This window comes from Oratosquilla oratoria, chromosome 27 (assembly GCF_046742065.1).
Source record: "Oratosquilla oratoria isolate Oo_2021 chromosome 27, ASM4674206v1, whole genome shotgun sequence".
NCBI classification, from domain to species: domain Eukaryota; kingdom Metazoa; phylum Arthropoda; class Malacostraca; order Stomatopoda; family Squillidae; genus Oratosquilla; species Oratosquilla oratoria.
In genome coordinates, this window is record NC_134803.1 from 46,868,573 (window position 1) to 46,895,107 (window position 26,535).

General features: G+C 38.7%; 1 protein-coding gene across 1 annotated transcript in view; it reads right to left on the reverse strand.

Annotated features, from left to right (window-relative positions):
• The window catches only part of LOC143039821 (uncharacterized), a 40,768-nt gene that overhangs the window by 7,068 nt on the left and 7,165 nt on the right, over positions 1-26,535 (reverse strand). Inside the window, exons 3-8 of the mRNA XM_076210070.1 lie at positions 23,432-23,538; positions 21,639-21,670; positions 20,651-20,868; positions 20,049-20,265; positions 19,191-19,518; positions 12,616-12,711 (exon numbers count right to left, since the gene is read on the reverse strand). Of these exons, the coding sequence (XP_076066185.1) occupies positions 12,616-12,711; positions 19,191-19,518; positions 20,049-20,265; positions 20,651-20,868; positions 21,639-21,670; positions 23,432-23,538 (998 nt within the window). The remainder of the gene's footprint in view (positions 1-12,615; positions 12,712-19,190; positions 19,519-20,048; positions 20,266-20,650; positions 20,869-21,638; positions 21,671-23,431; positions 23,539-26,535) is intronic.

Sequence of the window (26,535 nt, forward strand, 5' to 3'; positions counted from 1 at the left end):
AAAAGAGGTATGGAAGGCAGATGTGGAGGGAGTGAACATGAGGGGACGTCCTAGGATGAGGTGGATGGATGGGGTGAAGGGGGCTTTGGGGAAGAGGGGAATGTCTGTTGAGGAAGGAAGGGAGAGGACGGAAGACAGAGGTGAGTGGAGAATGGTTGTATATGGATGATGTTGTGACTGCATGAGGAGGAATGGGCGGGGGGGTGGGGGGTGGGGTAGTATGTGTGAGTAAATTTTGACGCAGCCCGAAGGGATTTCTCCCCGTCCTCTCCTTATATGCAAAGGGGGACGGAGAGGGGGGGTCGCCGATTAAATGAAGCGGCCTTGCTGTGGATGTACTGTGTCTTGCGACACTGCTTCTGACCCAGGGCGGTGGGCAGGGTGCAGGGATGACCCGTCATCCAGGAGGTGCTCAGATGAGAGGAAGGGTGGGAGGGGTGTGGAGTGTATTTAGGGATGAAATGGGTGGGAGTGTTTTTGTGCCTTTCCCTTTTTGGCTACCTCCCTTGGAAGGGGGAAAAAGCCTTGGTATATGTATGTATGTATGTATTATATATATATATATATATACACACACACACACACACGCACACACACACACTTTGTCGGATGGACGGCGAGGATTAGAGTTCTGAAGAAAAAGTGAAATATTTGTGGACCTCAACACAAAGGAAGTACCTATTGTATTTACAGGGAAGGGGATAACTCGTGGTGTCGTGGGAAAGTGAGGAAAAAGGAGAAGGGGAGGGATTACTGAGGGAAATGGAAGGAAATGAGGAAGGGGAGGACTTGGTCCAAGAGGCCAGACGTCTTGTAAACAAACGAAGGACCAATGATTCTGGTGATGGGATTAACAAAATTGTAAAGATTAGAAATATAGATAAGAGCAGCACAATGGAAGGTGAGGATAATAATTTTCAGGGATTTAATGAGGTTGGGGGGGATACCAACCTTCCCCGATTGACAAGACTAGAGGAGAAACTTGTCAAGATGATCAACCATTGAGAAGACAGGTTCGGTAACGTAACCAACATTGCGCAGAGAGTTGAAAGATTGGAAGAACTAGAGAAGGCGAACAAAAATTTAACTAATGAAATAGAAGAATTAAAAAGACAGTTAAAAGAAGTAAAAGAGGAGAATGAAGAATTAAAAAGGAACAATAAAGACAATAAAGAGGCCATAGCAAAAGAAGCACAGGACTGGAGAAAAATCCAAGAAAACAGTTAAGTTGCATTTACTGATATAATTAAACAGCAAATGAAAGAACAAACTGAAGACTCAGTTATCAAAGTGATGAGACAGAAGGAGAATATAGTAAGAGACTTAGCAGATAAAAAGAAATGTATAATTATATTAGGAATGGAAGAGAAACATAACCTAGATAGAACTTCAAGAATCAGGAAAAAGAAAAAGTAAGCAGTTTACTAGAATTAGTTCAGGAAGATGAACCTGAAATAATGAAACAAATCGAAGAGATGTTTAGGCTCGGAAAATATAGTACAGATAAGACCAGACCAATTAAGATTAAATTCAGGTCACAAACAACAGCAGAGAATATCTTAGCAAAAACAGGGAAGCTAGCAGCAAGTGAACAATATAAAAAGGTATGGATAAAAAGAGAAATGAATAAAGAGGAAAGAGAGGAAGAAAAAATGAAAAGGAAAGAAGCTAAAGAAAAAAACGAGACCAGAACGGAGTCAGAAAAAGAAGAATTCTACTGGAGAGTAGTGAATATGAAATTGAGGAAATTACACTAACAGAGAGAAACAAAAAAGAAACAGAGAATACAATGGAAATAACAGAAAGTTAAGAGTGTCCTAAACAAATATAGATGGATTAATAACAGGACTGAATGAACTGAATGAGTATCTGAAGGAAAAAGAACCGGACATAATGGGAATTGTAGAGACAAAATTAAAAGGTCCACTACCACCCAACAGCATAGGACACAATGCATATAATTATTGGATTAGAAACAGAGAGATAAAACAAGGGGGTGGAGTTATGTTCCTGACTAAGAAGGATATAAACGTGAAGAGTGTCACATATGGAAAGAATAGAGTAGAGATGATTATGATAGAAGTAGAAGGCAGAGATAAGAAGAGCAGAAAGTTTGTAATAAACTATGTGCCCCCAAAAACAGCCTCGTGGAAAGAGAGTGAACATAAAAGTATGTTAGAAGACACAAGAATAACATTAAATAAGATAATGGAAGATGGAGGAAGAATAGTTATGATGGGCGACTTTAATTGCAAAGAAGTCTGCTGGGAAGAGATGACTGTAAAGGGTGGAGAAGACTCATGGGGAAATGTTCTATTTAAGATTATTATTGACCACACAATGACACAATGGATTCAAGAGAACACTAGGTATAGAAATGAAGAAGAACCATCGAGACTAGACCTAATAATCACATCAGAACCTGAAATAGTGGAAAAGATAGAATACCAGGCACCAATAAGTAAAAAAGACCACATATTGATAGAACTAGAACTAAATGAGGAAAAATACATGAAAAGAAATGAACAATATAGAAAAGGAAGATTGATGTATGAAAAAACAAATTTTAATCAAATAAGAGAATTCTTTCAAAGTGCAAACTGGGAACGAATACACAAAGAAGATACAACAGTAGAAGAGAAATGGAATATTTTGACAAAAATTTATATATATATATATATATATATATATATATATATATATATATATATAAAAAAGTGTGGAAAAGTATGTCCCAAGACAAAACCAAGAAAAAGAATACGTAAAGTGCTGGTACAACAAAGGTTAAACACTCACAAATATTTTGACAAAAATTTATAAAAAAGGAGTGGACAAGTATGTCCCAAGACAAAAACAAGAAAAAGAATATGTAAAGTGCTGGTACAGCAAAAGTTGTAGGGAGTTAAAAGAAAAAAGAGATAAAGCTTGGACCAAATGGAAGAAAAACAAAAGACCTGAAAAATGGAAAATATATACTTGTTATAGAAATGAATATGTACAAGTGTGCAGAGAGAAGAGAAAATATGAAAAAGATGTCATAGAAAAATGTAAAGATCAACCAAAATTATTTTACAGATTTGTAAACAGCAAACTGAAAAACAAACAAGATTTGGAGAAATTAAGACAAGGAGGAGTTGAATACACAGAGGAAATAGAAATGGTGGAAATTATGAACAAGCATTTTAAATCGGTACAAGGGAGAACATACAACCTGAAGAGATCGAATGGAAAGAGAAAGTCCCCCCTATGAAAGAAATAGAAGTAACAAAGAATGAAATAATGAAACACTTGAGTAATCTTGATGTCAGAAAATCGCATGGAACAGATGAAATAGCAAACTGGATTTTGAAAGAATGCAGGAATGAACTGGCAGACAAAATACATAGCATAATAAACATTCCTTGAAAGAAGGAAAAGTTCCAGAAGATTGGAAAAAAGCAAATATAGTACCTATATATAAAGGGGGAAATAAAGAAGACCCTACAAACTATAGACCAGTCTCTCTAACAAGTACAATAGCAAAAATTTGTGAAAGAATTGTCAAAAGTAGATGGGTAAAATATCTAGAAAAAAACAATGTGCTAAGTCCAAGGCAATTTGGATTCAGACAAGGACGATCATGCGTCACCAATTTAATGTTTCTATTCAAGGCTAATAGATATAATACAAGAAAGAGATGGATGGGCTGATTGTGCATTTCTAGACCTAAAAAAAGCTTTTGACAAAGTACCACACAAGAAGTTGCTTAAGAAATTAGAAACTGAAGGAGGAATACAGGGCAAACTGCTTAAATGGATGGAAGACTTTTTGCAAGAAAGAAAATTGAGAGTAGTGATAAGAGACAAACACTCAAATTGGGATGAAGTAATAAGTGGTGTTCCACAAGGAACAGTTTTGGCCCCAATAATGTTTGCTATATATATTAATGATATGGATGAAGAAATTGAAAGTTATATGAGCTTCTTTGCAGATGATGCAAAACTATTAAAAAAAGTGAACACAGAAGAAGATTGTGAATCACTACAGAGTGATCTAAATGAAGTCTGGGAATGTAGTAGGAAGTGGGAGATGGAGTTCAATTGTAAAAAGTGTAGTATAATGGAATTTGGAAAAACCAAAAACAGAATAACAGGATCATATAAACTGGGAGAAGAAAGTATAAAAAAAAGTTGAAAATGAGAAGGACCTGGGAGTCATTGTTATGAATAATTTGTCACCTGAGAAACAAATCATACATACATACATATAGCAAGGCTTTTTCACCCTTACAAGGGGGGTAGCCAAAAAGGGAAAGGCATAAAATCATTTCCACCCATTCCATCCCTGAATACACTCCACACCCCTCCACCCTCCCTCTCATCTTAGCACCTCCTGGATGGGTCATCCCTGCACCTTGTCCACTGCCCTGGGTCAGAAGCAGTGTCGCAAGACACAGCACATCCACAGCACGGCTGCTTCATTAAATCGGCAACCCCCCCTCTCCGTCCCCCCATTGCATAAAAGGAGAAGACAGGGAGAAATCCCTGCTCACACATACTACCTCACCCCCCATCCCCCTGCCCATTCCACCTCATGCATCACAACATCATCCATATACAACCATTCTCCATTCACCCCTGTCTTCTGTCCTCTCCCGTCCTTCCTCAACAGACATTCCCCTCTTCCCCAAAGCGCCCTTCACCCCATCCATCCACCTCATCCTAGGACGTCCCCTCATGTTCACTCTCTCCACATCTGCCTTCCATACCTCTTTTACTAGTCTTTCTTCACTCATTCTTTCCATTGTCCAAACCATAATAATATTCTTTCATCAACCCTATCTCCCAGCTCCCTTTCCACCCCTGTTCTCCTCCTCACCTCCTCATTTCTCACTCTATCTAGCCTAGTAACCCCCATCATACTTCTCAGACACCTCATCTCAAACACATTCAAACTCCTTCTTTCTTCTTCTCTTATGTTCCATGTTTCTGCCCCATACAGTGCTATTGGCACAATCACTCCTTCATACAGTCTCCTCTTAGCATCCATTCCTAAATGTCTATTCCTCATTACACTCTTTAATCCACCAAGGCATTTACTCGCTTCTCTCAATCTACATTCTACCTCCACCTTCACTCCACCTTTTCCTGCCACATTTCCATCCAAGTATCTACAACTATCCACTTCCTCCAGTCGCTCTCCCTTAATGCTCACTTCCAGTCTACTGCCACTTTCATCCCTTGTACATCTCATCACCTTACTTTTACCCACATTTATCTTTAGCTTTCTTCTATCACATACTCTCCCAAACTCTGCCACCAACTTCCTCAATCCCTCCTCCGATCCTGCCACAAGCGCAGTGTCATCCGCAAACAACAGCTGGCTCACCTCCCACTTTTCTCCATTTTCTTTAACCATCTCCAATCCCTGACCCACTAACCTTGCATTTACCTCTCACATCACCCCATCCATGTATAAGTTGAACAGCCAGGGCGACATAACACATCCTTGACGAAGTCCCACTTTTACCTCGAACCACTCACTCTCTCCATTCCTAATCCTGACACAAGCTCTACTACTCTCATAAAAACTCTTGACAGCTCCCAGAAGCTTTCCTCCTATCCCGTATATCTGCATAACCTCCCACAGTGCCTTTCTGTCTACCCTATCATAAGCCTTTTCCAGATCCATAAAAGCCCAAAAAACATCCTTCCCCTTTCCTATAGCTTTCTCACATATCTGTCTTACCACAAAGATCTGATCTACACAACCTCTACCTGTCCTAAATACACACTGTTCCTCACCAATTACTCCTTCTCTTCCTCTCCTAATCCTCTCAATCAAGATCCTCCCATAAGCCTTCCCAACTACACTTAACAAGCTAATCCCTCTGAAACTTCTACGGTACATTCACACTTGTCCCCTTTTCCCTTGAAAAGAGGAACTATACAGGCACTCCTCCAGTCCTCCGGCACTCTACCCTCTCTCCAGCTAACATTAAATAACCTCACCAGCCAGTCCACCATCACTGTACCTCCATTTTTCAGACATTCTGCATGGCATCCATCCAGACCAGGTGCCTTACCTGCTTTCATCATCTTAACAACTGCCTTCACCTCATCCTTCCTTATTTCTCCTCCATTCTCCTCACTCATCACTCTCATTTTCTTAGCATTTCCCACTGCAGCTATCTTTCCCTCCCTATCCTCCTTCACATTTAGCAACTCCCTAAAATATTCTGCCCATCTTCCCCTTACTGCCTTCTCTTCCATTATCATCTCTCCATCTGCACCTTTTACCTTTTCTTCTCTACTTGATTCGCCTCCTCTTCCTCTCTTAATTTCTTTCCAAAACATCTTTTTATTACTTTCAAAATTTTCTGTCATACTCTTACCCCATTTCACATCTGCTCTCCTCTTTGCCTCCTTTACCTTTTGCTTTACTTCTCTTTTCTTTTCTTTGTACCTCTCATATGACTCCCTCATCCTATTTTGTAACCAATCTGTGAAAGCTCGCTTCTTCTCTTCTACAACCTTCTTTGTTTCCTCATCCCACCATTCACTACCCTTTCTTCTATTTCCTCCTGTCCTTCTTGTTTCACACACCATCCTTGCACACTTTATGACTCCCTCCTTGAACCATCCCCATTCCTCCTCCACACCCAGCTCTACTCTATCCGTCACTCCCTCCCACTCCTCCTTCAGCTTCTTTTCATACTCCTTCTCCTTTTCCTTTTCATTCAAAGAGTTCACTCTAAGAACCTCCCTACCTTTTGTCCCTTTCCTCTTTCTCCATCTATCCTCTACTCTCAACTTACCTTCCAAAAAATGATCTGATATTCCCCCACCCTCTCCCCTTAGCACATGTACATCCTTAACTCTTCCTATCATAATCCTATTTACCACTACATAATCCATTAGCGCTCTATCTACCACCCTTCCCTCCACCACCCTCTCCCATGTGTACTTATGCTTGACTTTCTTCCGAAACACTGTATTTGCTATCATCAACTCTCTCTCTAGACACATTTCCACCATCAACTCTCCACTACGATTCTTTCCTGGAACTCCATATTTCCCAACCACTCCATCGATTGGACCATTTCCTACCCTAGCATTAAGGTCTCCCAGTACTATTACATTGACATTTCTTCCTAAATCCTCTATCCAAAAGGCCTCCCTTTCTTCTACACTCTTCTCACTGCCAGGCCCATAAGCACTTACAAAGACCCATATCTCCTTTCCCAGTTTCACCTTCATCCACATTATCCTTGAGGAAACCTCCTTCCACTCCACTACACATTTACCTATCTCTTCACTTACTGAGAAACAAATAAATAAGATTTTTGGTGAAACTTATAATTTAATAAGAACAATCAAAGTGGCATTTACATACCTGGATGAAGAAATGGTGAAGAAAATACTAATCACTCTGATAAGACCAAGATTGGAATATGCAGCAATGATGTGGTCACCAAGTACAAAAAAATGTATAAAAAACTTGAAAGAATACAAAGAGCAATTACAAAATTGGCACCAACACTCAAAACTATCATATGAAGAGAGACTAGCAAAACTTGAGATACAGACACTAGAGCAAAGGAGAGAGAGAGGATATTTGATAGCTATTTACAGAATCATGAAAGGCATAGAAATTATTGATAGAGAGGCTCTAATAAAATGGGATGATAGAAATACAAGAGGACACGGAAAGAAAATCAAGAAAGACAGCTATAGAAGAGATCTGAAAAAGAACAGCTTTCCTCACAGAGTAATAGACAGTTGGAACAAGTTAGATGAGAAAGTAGTGTGTGCAAAAACAATACATGAATTCAAAAATAGTTTAGATAAAATGAGATACAAAGACGGGACACCACGAGCATAGCTCCCCTTCCCGTAAAATACAACTAGGTAAATACATATCTAAATGAGTGTGTAGAGAGTTTTGGGAGGAATGTCAATGTAGTGATATTGGGAGATCTCAATCCTAGAGTATGAGATCAACCAATAGATGGAGTTATTGGGAAGTGTGGATTACCAGGTAAAAATAATAGTGGGGAGTTAATGGTGGAGATGTGTTTAGAGAGTTGATGATATGTAACACATTGTTTAGAAAGAAAGTTAAGCATAAGTACACATGGGAGAAGGTGGTTGATGGAAAGGTAGTTGATAAGGCAATAATGGACTATATAGTGGTATCCAGGAAAAGACTAGGAATAGTTCTGGATGTCCATGTTCTTAGGGGAAAGAGTGGGGAACATCAGATCATTTTCTGGTGGAAGGTAAGTTGAGATTGGACGATAGATGGAGAAAGAGGAAAAGGGAGGAAGGTAAAGATGTGCTAAGAGCAAACTGTTTAAGCAGCAAGGGAAAAGGACCAGGAGTACAAAAAGCTGAGAGATATGTGAGAGGTGGTGAAGGCTTGAGTAGAAGTAGGTGTGGAAGAGGAATGGGGGGTGTTTCAAGGAGGAAGTAACAAGGTGTTCAAAAATGGTATGTGGAACAAGGAGGATGGGAAGGAATAGAAGGAAGGGTAGTGAGTTGTGGGATGATGAAATGAAGAAGGTAGCAGAAGAGAAGTGAACATTTAGGGACTGGTTGCATAGTAGGATAAGAGAAAAATATGATAGGTATAAAGAAAAAACAAGAGAAACAAAACAAAAACTAAAGGAGGCAAAAGGGAGAGCAGATATAAAATTGGGGAGTATGACAGAAAATTTTGAAAGCAATAAAAAGATGTTTTGGAAGGAAATCAAGAGAGGAAGGGGAGATGAGTCAAGTAGAGAAGAAAAGGTAAAAGGTGCAGATGGACAGATCTTAACAGAAGAGGAGGCAGTAAGGGGAAGTTGGGTGAAGTATTTTAGAGAGCTGTTGAATGTGGAGGAGGATAGGGAGGGATTGGTGGTAGCAGTGAGACACTAAGAAAATGATGGTGATGGGAGAGGAAAATGGAGAAATAAGAAAAGATGATGTGTGGCTAGCTCTGAAAATGATGAGAACAGGTAAGGCATCTGGGTTAGATGGGTGGCATGTGGAGTGTCTGAAGTAGGGAGGTGAATTAATGGTGGACTGGCTAGTGAGGTTGTTTAATGTGTGTCTAAAGTAAAATGCAGATATGTGAGAAAGCTTTAGGAAAAGGTAAGGATGTTTTTTGGGCCCTTATGGATTTGGAAAAGGCTTGTGGCAGGGTAGATAGGAAGGCACTGTGGGAAGTTTTGCAGATACAGTGAAGTTCTGACTATCCAGTGTCCAATATAACGTCAATCTCAATATTAAGGCACCTTTTGACAAGCCTATTAATAAAATTAAATATAAATATTAATATGCAGCAATGCCGATATTTGAATTTCACGTGCACTCTCAGCAGCCAAACTACACAGGTAGAGCAACAACACTTTAGCAGCAGTCATTTGAACTACTGGGAACAGCCCTCTACTTTGCCACCATATTACTTGTTGGTTGCATCCTCCGCATAAATCTCCTCTTTATCTGTTTACATTGGCATGTCTATCCTAGCTACTGTATTTCACGATGGCCCCACCACAGAAAAAGATCACAGAGAAGAGCAAGTGCTTTGTTCTGATGCTTCTGAAGAAGATTAAGCTCATGAAACGGATGGTAAAGGGGGAGAGCCACAGTAAGTTGATGGCAGAATTCTGTGCAAGATCATCATTGCTGTACCTCAAGAAATAGACAAGCTTCTGTCTTTTGTTGTTAACACAGAAGTCTCTACATCACTAATTGACAAGAGGAAGTCATTGAAGAGACCTAAGCTTGACGAACTGGATGGGGCTCTCTACATTTGGTTTACCGCTCAATGCTCCAAAGGTAATCCTGTCACTGGGCCTATGCTCATTGAGAAGGCCAAGAAGCTATGGGCAGATTTGGAGATTGAAACTGAATGTAACTTTTCCATTGGATGGCTGCACAACTTTAAGATTTGTCATAGCATCAGGAAGCTGGAAATCAGTCGTGAACATTGTTCAGTGGATCATGAGGCAGCTCAACATTTCATTTTCATTAAAAGTGTGTTTATTTGTTTATAGGTTCATTTACAAAAGCAAGATATGTTCCAAGGTAGGTTCATTTGTTGATTTACACTATTTTATCCAACTGTAGTTTGTTATCATGTTTATGTTATTTGTGAGTTTAGGTAGGAAATTAAATAGGTTTCAGGTAGTTTTATGCCTTTTAAAAGAGTATGACCCAAAACAACAGCAATGGAAAAGTTCCATGTCAGCCAGATAATCAGAACTGTGCTCTACATGAGATTGGGGGAAAGCTGTTAAGAACAGTCAAAAGTTTTTACAAGAGTAGCGGAGCCTGTGTTAGAATAAGAAATGGAGAGAGCGAGTGGTTTGAGTTAAAGGTAAGACTGCATCAGGAATGTGTCATGTTGCCATGGCTGTTCAGTGTGTACATAGATGGGGTGGTGCAGGAGGTAAATGGGAGGGTAATGGGCAGGGGACTGGAGATGGTTAAAGAAAATGGGGAAAAGTGGGAGGTGAGCCAGTTGTTGTTTGCTGACGACAATGTGCTTGTGGCAGAATCAAAGGAGGGATTAAGGGAGTTGGTGACAGAGTTTGGGGAGGTATACAATAGGAAAAAGTTGAAGGTAAATGTGGGTAAATGGAAGGTGATGAGATGTACAAGGGTACAGGATGGCAGTGCATTGGAAGTCTAAAAGGAGAGAGGCTGGAGGAAGTGGATAGGTTTAGGTATTTGGGGTCACATGTGGTAGGAAAGGGAGGAGTGGAGGTGGAGGTAAATTGTAGACTGAGAGAAGCAAGTAAATGCCTTGGGAAATTAAAAAAGGTTGAGAAATTGACATCTAGGAATGGATGCAAAGAGATTATATGAAGGGGTGATTGTGCTGACAGCATTGTATGGGGCAAAGACTTGAAATTTATGAGAGCTAGAGAGGAAAAGTTTAAATGTGTTTGAGATGAAATGTCGGGGAAGTATGGTAGGGGATACTAGGTTGGATAGAGTGAGAAATGAAGTGAGGAGGTGAACGGGAGCAGAAAAGGAGATGGCAGATTGGGCTGATGAAAGATTATTCGGATGGTTTGGACACATGGAAAAAATGAGTGATGAAAGAAGTAAAAGAGGTGTGAAAGGCAGAGGTGGAAGGAGTGAACTTGAGGGGATGACCAAGGATGAGGTGGATGGATGGGGTGAAGGGGGTGCTGAGCAAGGAAGAAGGCAGGAGACAGGGATGAGTGGAGAGTGACTGTGTATAGATGATACTGTTATGCAAGGAAGGGAGGGACAGGGGATGGGGGGGGAGGGGGTGCTTGTGTGTGAATGATATTTTGACACAGCCCAAAAGGATTTCTCCCCTTCTTGTCTTTTTTCAGCGTGAGGGGACAGAGAGGAGGGGACAGAGAGGAGGGATCACCAATCAAGTGAATTGGCCTTTCAGATATGACTGATGAAAGATTATTGGGATGGTTTGGACACATGGAAAGAATGAGTGATGAAAGATTAGTAAAAGAGGTGTGGAAGGCAGATGTAGAGGGAGCGAACTTAAGGGGACAACCGAGGATAAGATGGATGGATGGGGTGAAGGGGATGTTCAGCAAGAAAGGAAGAAAGCAGGAGATAGGGATGAGTGAAAAATGACTGTGTATAGATGATACTGTTATGCAAGGAAAGAAGGGGAGAGGGATGGGGGTAGGGGGGTGCTCATGTGTGAATGATATTTTGATACAGCCGAAAGGATTTCTCCCTTTCTTGTCTTTTTCTGCATGAGAGGACAGAGAGGAGGGATCACCAATTAAGTTAAGCAGCCTTGCTGTGGATGTACTGTGTCTTGCTACATTGCTTCTGACCCAGGGCAGTGGGTGGGATACAGGGATGATCTATCATCCATGAGGAGCTAAAATGAGAAGGAGGAAAGGGTGGTGGATGGGAGTGGAATGGATGGGAGTAGGTATGTGCCTTTGACCTGGTTACATCCCTATAATAAGGGGGAAAAAGCCCTTGGTGTGTATGCATACATACATATATATATATATATATATACACATATACACACACGACTTGGTGGCGTGGTTGGTAGAGTCTCAGACTGTCAATACGGAGGTATCGGCGGTACTTGGTTCGAATCCTGCCCAGGGCTGAAATTATTTCAGTATCGCTGCGCTTCGAGTCATTACTCCAACTCTCATGAGCGGGGAGTTGGGTGTGTGTGTGCATGTAAAGGTCATAGCATTACCCATAGATCAGACGTACGAGCTCTAAGCTCTCTTCCGGGAGGGAAATAGCTGTCGATCACGAGTACAACACATGATCCAAAGGCCGAGGTGAATACACATTTTGGAGTTCAGCCTTAATGGTTCACTTCTGAATCAGTTTATCTCCCATGGAGTTATACAGCCTTGGTACCAAAACTTTGTTGCTTAATCCAAATTAGGTAAGGTTGTGTGGTGTAATGTCCATGTGGAATTTTGGGCATGTCAGAATGAATGTGGTCTGAAACAAGTGTTATCAGCTTGAGCAGACAGATTAGGTACCTGTAATGTCTGCCATTGCAGAAAGGAGTTGGGAACCCATCAAAAAGCATTTTTGAGTTCAGTTTTACATAAAGTTTAGTTAAGAATGGGTAATAAACTATGAAGTTGAGTACCATCACCTTGCAATCCTGCGTCTGGCAGATACTTCAACGTCGGAGCTAACGATGTGAATGACCTCCACCCCTTCACCGCACAGTCCATCAATCATGGAATACCTGAGGAAAGATTAATGGGAGGGTGTGACAGTGACCAGTGAAGGAGGAACTTGGGAGGAGTTTTGAGATTGATGTCAGGCAGCAAGCACCAAAGCTGAAATATTAACTGGGAGGGGCTGAATGCAAAAGACTGATGAGAGGTGCAGATCAAATGACTAGGCCACCTCTCCTTCTCTAAAAGAATATTGGAAAGGGATGGGAACAATATTTATTTATTATTTATTCTTCTTAAGAATAAAGCTCAAATTGATTGAAATGGGGTCAATGAACATTTTCCAGGAGATATTATAGAAGTAGAATCCATATTCAGCCTTTAGTATCCAAGGGAGTTAATTCATAAGACTTTAAGCACTTTTGTTTGGCTGAGGCCAATTTCATTCAGCTAAGACGATCCAGCTTAGAAGTAAATGGTCCAAGGACAGTTGTTAATGTATTGAAAAGAGAGAGAGAGAGAGAGAGAGAGAGAGAGAGAGAGAGAGAGAGAGAGAGAGAGAGGAGAGAGGAGAGAGAGAGAGAGAGAGAGAGAGGAGAGAGAGAGAGAGACCTTATTGAAATGTATAAAATCCTGAAAGGGATGGAGAACAGTGACAAATGTCTTCTTTGAGTACAATGAAAAATAGGCAATGAACACATATCAGTTATTGTGATAATAGATGTGTCATAGGAGATATCAAATATATGTACTATACATATACTAAGGAAATATTACCATTAGTGATGTAGAAAATTAAAATGTACATAATCATGCAAATTGTTGAAATTCATTAGATTTAATTATTAACTTTCAAATGCAAGTGCTATACATGTACTAAAGTATCATTACCATTAATGATGTGGAAGGTTAAAGTGTACATAATCATACAAATTGGTGAAATTTATTGGAATATTAATTTTCACGCCTTAGAAGTGGAGAGAGATGGGAGCCATATAAGATTGTCTCTTAACCTCCCATTAAATTGAAATATGTAAACAGGATAGGGGTGGTCACAGATTCAATTTCCCCAGATGCAATCATCTCACAAAGGACAGAGAATATCTTATACTACAATGCCCCACACTAACAATTTCCGTACAAAACAATATATCTTCTTTGAGTGATTTATGGTTCCACCTTAAGGCTCTTGCTGAATACCTGAAGGCCACGGAGAGACCAGGGGCAATGAATTGATTGACTGAATGAAATGAGACTGAACTGGATACATATAAGTCTCAGGGCTGAGGCCAAATGAATGAAATTTTTATGAGACATAGTTATAGATCTTATGGTATGACTGACTTCATTCTTGCCTCATCACTAAAAAATACCATGTTCAATTCCCAACAACCTCTTATGACTGCCAGTGGCCCTGAAAAGTTCAAGCACACAGGGAAAAGAGGACATCTTCATTCCAAGCTCTTGTCTTCAGGGAGACATATGCCACAATTAAGTCTCTTTCAATCTGCCCATTGGTACTAATTTTTAGGTGAATTGTTTCAGCCTTGCCTTCACACTGATTTGCTTCTTCCACTTTCATGTCACTTCTCACCGCAAACATTACAAAGGATTACAAAGGGGGAGCATGCCGACAGGAGACCTTTTGATCTATATCTAGGTCGGATGCGGGAAAAAAAAAAAAAAAAAAAAAAAAAAAAAAAAAAAAATAAAAATAAAATAATAAATAAAAACTATAATAATGTAAATAACAAATAAAATACATTAATAAATGCATAGGTACAGTTAAATAAACAAACAGGTAAATAGTAAATAATAATAAATTGACATATAACTAATAATAAATGAAAATCAGACAGACAAATGATAACAAAACAAAAACAAATAATATAAGATAAATTATAATCATTACAGCATCTTACTTAGGTATTTATCTAAATGATTCTTAAAGCTTCGAACTGAACTACATTGCACTACCTGTGCAGGAAGTTTATTCCATTCATTAACTACACGGTTGGCAAAGTTGTTTCTACCTACTTCCAAATTGAATCTATTTCCGGACAGTTTGAGACCATTGTTTCTTGTCTGATTCTATTTCAATGTGAAAATTTTGTCACTTTTGATGTTGTCAATTCCCTTTAAAATCTTAAAGACCTGTATCAAGTCACCTCTGAGTCTACGCTTTTTTAGGGAAAACAGATTCATGTGTTTTAGTCGATTTTCGTATGATTTATTTTTGATATTTGGAATCAGTTTTGTGGCTCACCGTTGTACTTTTTCCAGTCTGTCAATGTCTTTAATGAGATTCGGTGACCATACGGAAACAGCATATTCCAAATGTGGACGAACTAACGATTTATATAGCTTGTTAATGAGTGATGGACTTTTGAAATCAAAAGATTGCACAATCAGTCCCACAATTTTATTTGCTTTATCAGAGGCTGAAATACACTGCTTGGATGATTTGAGGTCGTTACTGATAATTACGCCGAGATCTTTTTCATTATCCACTTTTGTTAACGAATTTCCAAATAACTTGTAATCGTACTTACTGTTATTTTTACCTATGTGCATTACCTTGCATTTACTTGTGTTAAATTTCATTAGCCACTTTTCAGACCATTGCTGTAATTTATCTAAATCTTCTTGAATATCTAATTGGTTTAAGTGATCATTTGCCACTCCGCACAGTTTTGTATCATCAGCAAATTTGGAAACAGTAGATTTTAGTCCATGGTCTATATCATTTATATATACTATGAATAGAAGTGGCCCAAGAACGGAACCCTGAGGAACTCCACTTGCAACACTTTTCCATCCAGAAGTTTTTCCATTTAAAACAACTCTCTGTTTTCGACCATTCAACCAATTACTAGTCCAACCTAATAGGCTACCACTTATTGTTTCAGCCTTGCCTTCACACTGATTTGCTTCTTCCACTTTCCTGTCACTTCTCACCGCAAACATTATCCCTCTACCAAATTCATCTTCTCTGTCTCTTCTCCAGGAGGTGCATCTATTGTTCCCCAACTGTAGATCAACATTTTTTGAGATTTTTGTCTCTACTAGACACAAAATATCAGGCTCGTTTATCCTTAAGTAGTCATTCATCTACAACCTAGCTGATAGTAAACCACAAACATTAGAGGTGGGTGTAAAATGCTGATGATTCTGCTGATGAATTTGCTGATCTCAAACACTATTTTCATTCCTTTTCAAAACATTTGATACCATTGGAAAGGTAAGGTTTTAAGGAATATAATACTTAAATTTCATTTTAAAAGATCAGCAAAATCCAAAATAGCCATTTAAAATGCGCAAAAATGGCTTCGTATATTTAATAAAAAACACCCACCAACATGGGACTTTTTCAAAACATTTGATACCATTGGAAAGGTAAGGTTTTAAGGAATATAAAACTTAAATTTAATTTTAAAGAATGAAAATAGTTTGAGATCAGCAAATTCATCAGCAGAATCATCAACATTTTACACCCACCTAAACATTAGCATGTGCTACTCTAAGTTTCCTTTAAGCGTTTCTTTTGTAATAATGTCTTCCTGTTTTTTTAAGCCATTTCCTACCTTCTGATTGACGACTCGCCAAAAAATCTGTTTTTCTTCTTCCATCTTCCTATCATTTTTGGCTTTGGCTTCCTCTAAGAGATTTTGTGTCTACTAATTCCTCTGTCACCATATTTTCTAATCCAAATGTTTTTTAACTTTTCTTCTCATGCTAACTTCCAAAAATATGGGTTATTTCGTTTGCCATGGCTTGTGATGAACTTTATTTTTATTGGACGTGTGCCATTTCCCTTATACTGACCTAACCAATACATACTATCAATCTAGTCTGTTACATCCAAGTCCTTCCCTAGAATTACTGAGGTAATTTTCCTAATCATTTGCATTTTTTGTTCATGGCATAGCTTCCATGTGGTGTGGGTCTGTTTCTATGTCACTGGCTAGAAGGAAGAGCAGAGCCAGGAAGAGCAAGAAGACGGGAATAGTCACCAGTTGTTAGCTCTCCTTATTTGAAAAAATATATATATATTGGTATTTTTTTGTTTGTTTCGACCATGGGCGCAATATAGCAATAGAAAATTAATTGTTAACTTTGTAAATTAAAATGTATCAATGTAATATGCAATTTTGTGGGCAGAAATGAAAATAAAAAATACCTTGCTACAAGCAAATATGCTAATGGACGAAGTCAGTAACATAGGATGTGTCCCATCCGGATAGCTGGTGACAGCCGTGCACATCCAGCTATAAGTGAAGGTGATGAGGCAGACTAGCATATATATATAAAACGAGCTCACATTAAAAGCCCGTGGGAGCTTCACTCCCAAATTAAACAGAACAGAACAAATAGACTAGCATAAGAGAGATGATGGTATTTGAGATTTAAGGACATACAGCATGGAGATTATTCTTTCTGACGTTCGTCTGACAAGACCACCACAAACAAGAATATATACAGACGCTCCTCTACTTATGTTCATTCGTTTTACATTTGAACTGACTGCAAAAAAAAATTTGAGTGAATTTTTTAGTTTAGCGCGCTCTCCGTAGTTCAAACGATACTTACGCATGATGCTGCGTCCATTGTTTACATGGCACAAATGACTGACTGAACGTGCCTTGCCTCCTCCTCCTCCTCCTCCTCCACTATCTCAATTTATGTTGCCTGAATTTAATTTATTTGAAATTGTTATCTTTTTACAATGTTATGTGTATAATTAATGATTTAGGGGTGTTTTATAAGATATGGTAATAGAATTTATGGATGTATAGTACAGTAACAACTTACGTTCATTTTCAACTTACGTTCGGCCGTTCGGAACGTAACTAAAACGTAAGTTGAGGAGCGTCTGTACATCGTTTGTCTCACAATATATATGATTAGGTAAAAGATTGATGAATAGCCTTACTTGAAGATACTATAGATGATATGATTAATGGATAGATGACACTAATATGGGGAGGTTAATTACCTTTTTGGAGAAGGGGCACTGTAAAGACATTGGTGTCCAAAGCAGAGATGAATTAAGGGTTGTGTGGGCCTTGGGATTTTTTTTTAAGCAGGGCTTCCTATTGCTCAAAACCATAAAATTTTAAGTTAACACATCTAAGAATAATGTACAGGCCAGTGTTTGATATCACTATATATTTAACCTTTTCTGCATTTCATTTACCTTAAAAATTCAATTCACATCGGCACGCACATGCGCGCTGGTGCCGCATCAGCACGTGGAAGTGAATCATTTCGACGTCTTCTAAACAGTACTCTTAGGACAGTTGTCCTCGACCTGGGGACTATGACCCCAAAAGGAGCCATGACAAGAATTTAGGGGGGACCATGGCTCGCTATTACAAATAAAACATTTCTATAAAATGTGAGGAATTTGAATATAAAGAAATTTCAATCACTTTGTACTGGCAAAAGAAATATAAGATGATTATGATTGTAAAATTTGTAATAAAGCAAAGGGTTTTCTTCATCAACATTTTATCATTAGTTATTTATTTTGCCTTTTTGATGGGATGGGATTTGGGAGAAAAATTAACCCTATATTGCATACTTTTTTATTTCTTAGCCGAAAACATTTTGGATGATAAAAAACAATATTTGTAGTGCAAGTAACATACATTTCACAGAAAAAAATACACTCTTGCCATAATAAAAGAAATACAGGTTTGTTAACTCAGGTTAACATTATGCAACAAAGCTTAAACTTAAGGCAATAGTTGACTCATGATGAATCATGATTTGGTGAGCATTTTATGTGAAATAGAATAATCAACTTCTCCACAGGAAATAAAGACATGTTTGATCAACCAAAATAACAACTCTGAGAACTGAAAGGAGAGCAAGATGCAAAATAAGGGTAATTTCTTATAATTTACAGAAGACGATACCGACTTATACCAACTTATACCAATTTCTTACTTATGGAAATCAAGAAAACAGTTAGATTTTGGCGTAAAACACAGATAAACTTTACATTTAGAACAAAGGACCTTGCAAATCCCTTTACAGCCAGGGTTCTTACAGCGACCTTTCTTTTCCTGGAATTCTGGAAAGTGGCCATACTTGTCAGTCCTTACTGGTGCCGGAGGAATTGGTGCTGCTGGGCCTTTTTTTGCTTTGATCTTATAAAGCTCTTCCACGTCTGTTGATGGTCTCCCTCTTTTGGGTGTTAAGTACTTTCCCACATGCAGAAGGCAATCTGCTATTTCCAATTTGAATTAGAGAAGAGGAAGGACACTTTTCTTAGGCACATTGCTGCTCTCTGCATCTCGACGGTACAAGGGCCATGCTTGTGCTACCATCATGTCCAGGAAATGTCAAATCAGTTTATGATACCATTTTTTGACCTCACAGGGGTTCTGTAAAGGGCTAATAGAGAATCTAGAGGGTCGACACCACCCATAAACTTGTTGTAAAGAATAACAATGGAAGGGCACTGAACCTCTTTGTGCTCTTTTGGCCTTTGAATCCCACCTCTCTACCATTCTTTGTGGTTCAAGTGCTGAAAAATTACTCAACAGTCACACCTCGGCTGTCAAACCATTTTACAGCTCTCAGCTCTACATTATCTATTGTTGCCTCTCTGATGACTGATGTACCACGCCCATCCTTTTTCATCTGGACATCTGTTGGCATTTGACAACCAGGAAGACGATTCAGCCGCACTGTTCCTAGACAGCAAATGCCCTGATTCCATAGAGTTGTTTGAAGAGATAAACCATTGAACCAGTTATCAAAATAGACTTTATGCCAAACATCTCTAGATATTGGCTCAAGGAGATCCAGCACAATATTTCCTGAGGTGTTGATATCTGGCTGGCCAGGAACTGGATTTATCTTACCTGTGTAATCTTGAAATTATATACCAGGCCATCTATTCCAGAGAGAACAAATATCTTGTATCCCTATTTCTTAGGTTTTTTGGGATTGTATGTTCTGATACTTGAAGAGCCTTTGAAAGGGACTATCTGTTCATCAATGGACAACTTTTCAGCTGGTAGAATGTTTGAAACTACTGGCAAATGCATCTATAATAGGTCTTAGTTTATAAAGTTTATCTGTACAATTATCTGGGCGAGTGGTGTTATCATTACAGTGTAGATTGTTTTATTGTTTCAAATCTTTGTAGGGACATACTATCTGCTATTTTGGGGAACCTTATAGCAGAACTCCAGTAGAGCCTAGTTCGTGGAAGTTTTACTATACTCATGAAAAAAGAATGCCTATAAATTGTTCTAATTCTTGTTTTGCAAGTCTCAATGGTCTATCAGGGGAATTTTGAACAGCTTATTTATTAATTCTTCAGTAAGCACTTTCTTCACATTACTATCAACTAAATCATTGAAATATTCTATTGGACTTCTTACCTCACCCTTTCCAGAATAAATCTGACCAGTAAACTCTGACTTCAATGACTGTACTTCTGTTGACTTCTTTACTTTCCACAATAATTTTCTGCCTTTTCTGTTCTGATCTGACACAGAAGGTCTAACAGTAGGTCGAGTTTCATCACCACTCTCCTCCGATTCACTTAATTCCACTGTTTCCTCTTGCAAATCCATGTCGGCGCCATATTCTTCTGTACTGTACTGTAAAATTCGGGAGTGAAGCTCCCACGGGCTTTAGTGTGAGCCCGTTTGGAGGGCGTTTTGTGCATATGAGTGTGTGTGGGCCCAACCACACACACCCATACATTCACAGGATGCGCATGTAATGTACGCATGCACATCCCAGTGAATGCACCCTACCTGATGTTCTGTGAAAAGCAGTTAATTAAGAGGTGAATACTTTTAAATTAGAAAGAAGAAAGGGGGTGATTCAATATATGAGTGTGTGTGGCCTCGGTCACACACACTCATACACACACCAGATGTGCATACGCATGCAATATACGTATGCACATCGCTGTGAATTCACCCTTCCGGACATGAGTACAAACTTATATAAAAATTAAAGGGGGGACTGACACTCCACCAGGCCATATTCTTCATCCTCAGACTGCAGATTTTCATTTTCAGAATCTTCGGGAATACCAGCATTGTAACGGCATCCATAAAATGTAGATGGATCCATCTTTGAAAAATGTACGAAATATAGCCATGCGGTTACATGATGTTGCCCTGAGGTAACAAGCATGTATGAGGCTATAACATCTGCATTATTCCACAAATTGAGTTGAAAAATGTCAGAATCTACTCGCAAATAGTCCAGATATTTAGTAGAATATATTGATATACGTACCTATACAAAATAAATGTGTTATGGAGAGAATCTAAAGGTGATGTTGATGGAAAAAATCTGCAGCGCGTTCATCGCGTGTTCCCCCCGTTATAGCACGCAATGCACTGAAGCGATTGCGTCATGCTTTCCTAACGAGAAAGTCACAAGTCTAAGGCAATTACACAACGAAATTCAGAGCGTTAACTCGAATAGTCTCTGTGCAGCTAAGGCTTGTTTAGACTGTGGCCTCAAGGCAACACCATGCCATATAGGGTTAAGGGGAACCCACCGTATTAAGATGGCAGTTAATGCTCTAAATCCCAGAACATTTAATTTGCGCTGTTCAGCACCTACTTTGGCAAGATATCATTGGAAACAACGACACAACCTGAAAGAAAGCCTGTGTTTTTACAGTTGTGATCAGTCACCAAATCGGAACGGGAGAAATGAGAATAATGTGAGAGGGATGGAGGCAATGGTAAAAGAATAATAGAAAGGGGGTGATAATAATGATGGGGAAAATAGGAATAAGAGAGAAAATGAAAAATGAAAAGGACACATGGAAAAGTGGAGAAGATCGAAGACCAACGTCACCAAGTAAATAAGTTTGAACTAGCGTCCAGCAAAAAACACCGCTAAGTTTTATCATGAGAGAGAAATAAGGGATTTATTAACACTAGACTGTTATTTGCTGATTGCGCTTCACCAATTATTTATCACTTTGAATCGTTTAAGCACCGACAAGTGTGAGCAATCTTTGCAGACGACGCCAAACTGTGAGGAAAGTAAAAACTGAAAAGGATTGCAAATCACTGCAGGAAGACCTGAATAAGGTATGGAACTGGAGTCAGAAATGGGAAGTGGACTTCAATATTAACAAGTGTAGCATTATGGAGTTTGGAAAAAGCAAAAATAGAATATCAGGACAATATAAAATTGGAACCAAGGAGGTAAAGAAGGAGAGATCCGAAAAAGATTTGGGTGTAATTATCTCAAACGACTTGTCCTATGATAAACAAATAAACAAAATTGTCGGAGGCTAACTTGCTAAGATCAATAAAAGTGACATTTACATATTTGTACGAAGAAATTATTAAAAAGATATTGGTCACACTGATATGACCTAGACTAGAATATGCGGCGACATTGTGGTCACCCAGTACCAAAGAGAATATAAAGAAAATAGAAATAATCCAGAGAGCAGCAACAAAAATGGCACCTGCACTTGCAAACTTGTCATATGAGGAGAGATTGGCTAAACTAGAGTTACCGACTCTAGAGCAAAGAAGAGAGAGAAGTGACCTACTGACCATCTACAGAATCATGAAGGGCACAGAAATACTCGATAGAGAGGACTTGTTAAACTGGGACAAGAGAAGCACAAGAGGACATGAAAAAACAACAACAACATAACTACAGAAGAGATCTGAAGAAAAAGTTTTCAACATGAGTGGTGGACACTTGGAACAAATTAGGCAATGAAATAGTGTGTGCAAAAACCATTCATGAGTTTAAGGGCAAACTAGACTGCGAGATACAAAGGCGGGACACTACGAGCGTAGTTCCCCTTCCCGCAAAATACAACTAGGTAAATAGGTAAAGGAAATTATTATCAATATATTGATCAATTTAGATTTGGATTAATTCTTAACATTAATTTGTTTAACTGTTTATTTCTATCATTCTTATTTTTTCAACTGTGCTGCAAGTCCTGACTATTCAACCCGTCTTGTGTGTCTCTCTAAGGTTCCTCGGATCAGAAACAAGATGCAATTAGCGGATGCAAGACGATTTATTCAGTATTAAAATGAGCATGGGAGACCACGACAGTCAACAAAGTATCACGTAAACGAGGGATCTTAGATATATAGATAAACAAATAAATGAAAAATAAATAACTATACATAGATAAAGAAATAACAAAGGGTTCTTCCTCCATGTACGGGAGAAAGCTCAGTCAAAGGCACGCACCCACTATTATTTTAGCTCCTCGTGGATGAAAGGTTATCCCTGTCTCCTGCCCACTGTCTGGGTCAGAGGCAATGCAGCAAGACATTATATTCACAGCACTTCACTTCACTTGGCGAGCCCATCCCTCTCCTTTCCGTCCCCTTATGCGGAATATACAGAAGACAGGGAGAAATCCCATCTATACACGACCATCCTCCATTCACCCCAATCCTCTGCCTTCTCCTTTCCTTGTTCAACAGTCATTCTCCTCTTGCTCAAAGCCCCTTTCACCCCATCTATCTCATCCTTGGTAAGTAAAGAGTAAATAAGTAAAACAGTAAATAAGTAAAAAGATAGAAAAAGTCAATAAATAGATATAAACTCACCATCCTACTCCCACGAAGTGGTAAGTGAGAAACCACTGGTAGGGAAAGGTCTGTCAGTTGTGGCAAGCCATTGGGTTTATTAGACCATTGTTTGTGGGTCGCCTCCCCGTCTGGCCAGGTCTGTCAGGAACCAACGGGACACAGCACGCAGCAGGCCTCGGAAATCGAACTCACGACCATCACTGAGGTATAGACTCACCTGAAGGGGAAGTCCTTGAAGACATGAGGAGGCGAGAGCGTTGGGTTGTACATCTCCATTTGATCAATACCCAGGTTGTTCTTTATCTCCAGCTTCCTTGACACCACCTTTTGGGGGGACAAAAATGCCTGTGATTCATCTGTCTTCTGAGAACACCCCTAAGACTAAAATGGTTCTTGTTCGTACTCGAAGAAATATACATTTGTGAATTAATACAGAAATCTTGTCACAAGCGACTGAAACTAGTAACTAAAGGAAGAATCAATTTAGATGTGATTCTATACAAAACATATATCTATATACCAAATGGCCTTCTCCCACTTGTAAAGGAGGCAGCCAGCCTCACATCCAATTTTCCCTTCTATCTATCCATACAAAACATAGAACTACTTTTTTATGAATAAGTAATTGGATTATATATACATGCATATATATGTATATATATATAATATATATATATATATATATATACATATATATACATATATATATATATACACATATACAGTATATATATATATACATATACACACACACACACACACACACACATATATATATATATATATATATATATATATGTATATATATATATATGCAAGGTTGACCACGAAGAAAAACTATTAAAGCAGAGCGCTTTCATGTATTCACATCTTATAATCATATTATTTGCGCTGAAGATGTGAATACACGAAAGCGCTCTGCTTTAATAGTTTTTCTTCGTGGTCAACCTTGCATTTTCAAGAACACACGCTTCCAGTGTTTTTCCTGCACACACACACACACACACACACACACACACACACACACACACACACACACACACACACACACACACACACACACACACACACTTTCAACGAACGGACGGCTTGAAGAACGCTCTGAAGAAAAGTGCAGATTGTGGATACCAACGCAAAGAGAAGTGCCTTTTTGTATTTGCAGGGGGGGGGGAAATTGCTCGTGAGGTAGTGGGAAAGTAAGGAAAGAGGAGAGGGGGAGGGATTGCTGGGGAAATGGAAGGAAATGAGGATGTGGAGGACTTGGCCCAGGCAGACGGGCGTAAGGTCAACATGAAACGACCACCGGACCAGCTCAGTGATGACGAAATGGCAAATAAAAATGTAAAGATTAGAAGTATAGAGAGGAGCAATACAGAAGAAAGTGACGAGAATATGTTCCAGGGATTTAAAGAGGGTGGGGGGGACACAACCCCCCCCCCCCGACTGATAAGACTAGAGGAGAGAGTTGATAAGGTGATCGAGGACTTGGAGCGTAAGTTAGGTAACGTAGACTCCATTTTCCAAAGAATTGAAAGGTTGGAACAACTAGAGAAGGCTAACAGAAACTTAACTGAAGAAATAGAGGACCTAAAAAGACAGTTAGGAAATGTAAAGGAGGAGAATGAGAAATTGAAGAAGAATAGTAATGAAAACAGAGAGAAAATAGCTACAGAAGCTAAAAATTGGAGAATAACTCAAGAAGGGAATAAGGTTTCATTCACTGACATAGTCAAACAGCAATTGAAAGAACATAATGAAGACTCAGTTATTAAAGTGATGAGACAGAAGGAGAATATAGTAAGAGAATTAGCTGACAAAAAGAAATGTATAATTATATTAGGAATGGAAGAGAAACATAACCCAGATAGAATCGCAAGAATCAAGGAGGAAAATGAAAGAGTAAGCAGTTTATTAAAATTAGTCCAGGAAGATGAACCAGAAATTATAAAGGAAATTGAGGAAAAATTCAGACTCGGAAAATATAGTACAGATAAGACCAGACCAATTAAGATTAAATTCAGGTCACAAACAACAGCAGAGAAAATTCTATCCAAGACAGGGAAACTAGCAACAAATGATCAATATAAAAAGGTATGGATAAAAAGAGAAATGAATAAGGAGGAAAGAGAGGCAGAAAAGCAGAAAAGAATTGAAGCTAAGGCAAAAAACGAGGAAAGAACGGAGGGAGAGAAAGAGAGATTCTATTGGAGAGTAGTGAACATGAAAATAAAGCAGTTCGACATACTAAAGAAAAACATAAGGGAAACAGAGAATACAATGGAAGTGGCAGAAAACTAAGAGTGTCTTACACAAATATAGATGGATTGATAACAGGATTGAATGAACTGAATGATTATTTGAAAGAAAAAGAACCGGACATAATGGGAATTGTAGAAACAAAATTAAAAGGCCCACTACCACCCAACAGTGTAGGACATGATACATACAATTATTGGATTAGAAACAGAGAGAAAAAACAAGGGGGTGGAGTTATGTTCCTGACTAAGAAGGATATAAACGTGAAAGGTGTCATATATGGAAAGAATACAGTAGAGATGATTATGATAGAAGTGGAAGACCGAGATAAGAAGAGCAGAAAATTTGTGATCAATTATGTGCCTCCGAAAACAGCCTCATGGGAGGAGAGTGAACATAAAAGTATGTTAGAGGACACAAAGATAGCATTAACTAAAATAATGGAAGACGGAGGAAGAATAGTTATGATGGGCGACTTTAATTGCAAAGAAATCTGCTGGGAAGAAATGACAGTAAAGAGTGGTGATGACTCATGGGGAAATGCTCTACTTGAGATGATTACTGACCATTCAATGACACAATGGATACAAGAGAACACTAGGTATAGAAATGAAGAAGAACCATCGAGGCTAGACTTAATAATTACATCTGAACCTAGAATAGTAGACAAGATTGAATATAAAACACCAATAGGTAAAAGTGACCACATATTGATTGAACTGGAACTTAATGAAGAAAAATATATGAAAAGAAATGAACAATATAGAAAAGGAAGAATGATGTATGAAAAAACAAACTTTGATAAAATAAGAGAATTCTTTCAACAAGAAAACTGGGAAGAAATATACAAAGAAGAAACAACAGTGGAAGAGAAATGGAATATTTTGACAAAAATTTACAAAAAAGGAGTGGAAAAGTATGTCCCAAGACAAAAACAAGAAAAAGAATATGTAAAATGCTGGTACAACAAAAGTTGTAGGGAGTTAAAGGACAAAAGAGACAAAGCCTGGAACAGATGGAAAAAAGACAGAAGACCTGAAAAATGGAAAATATATACTGGTTATA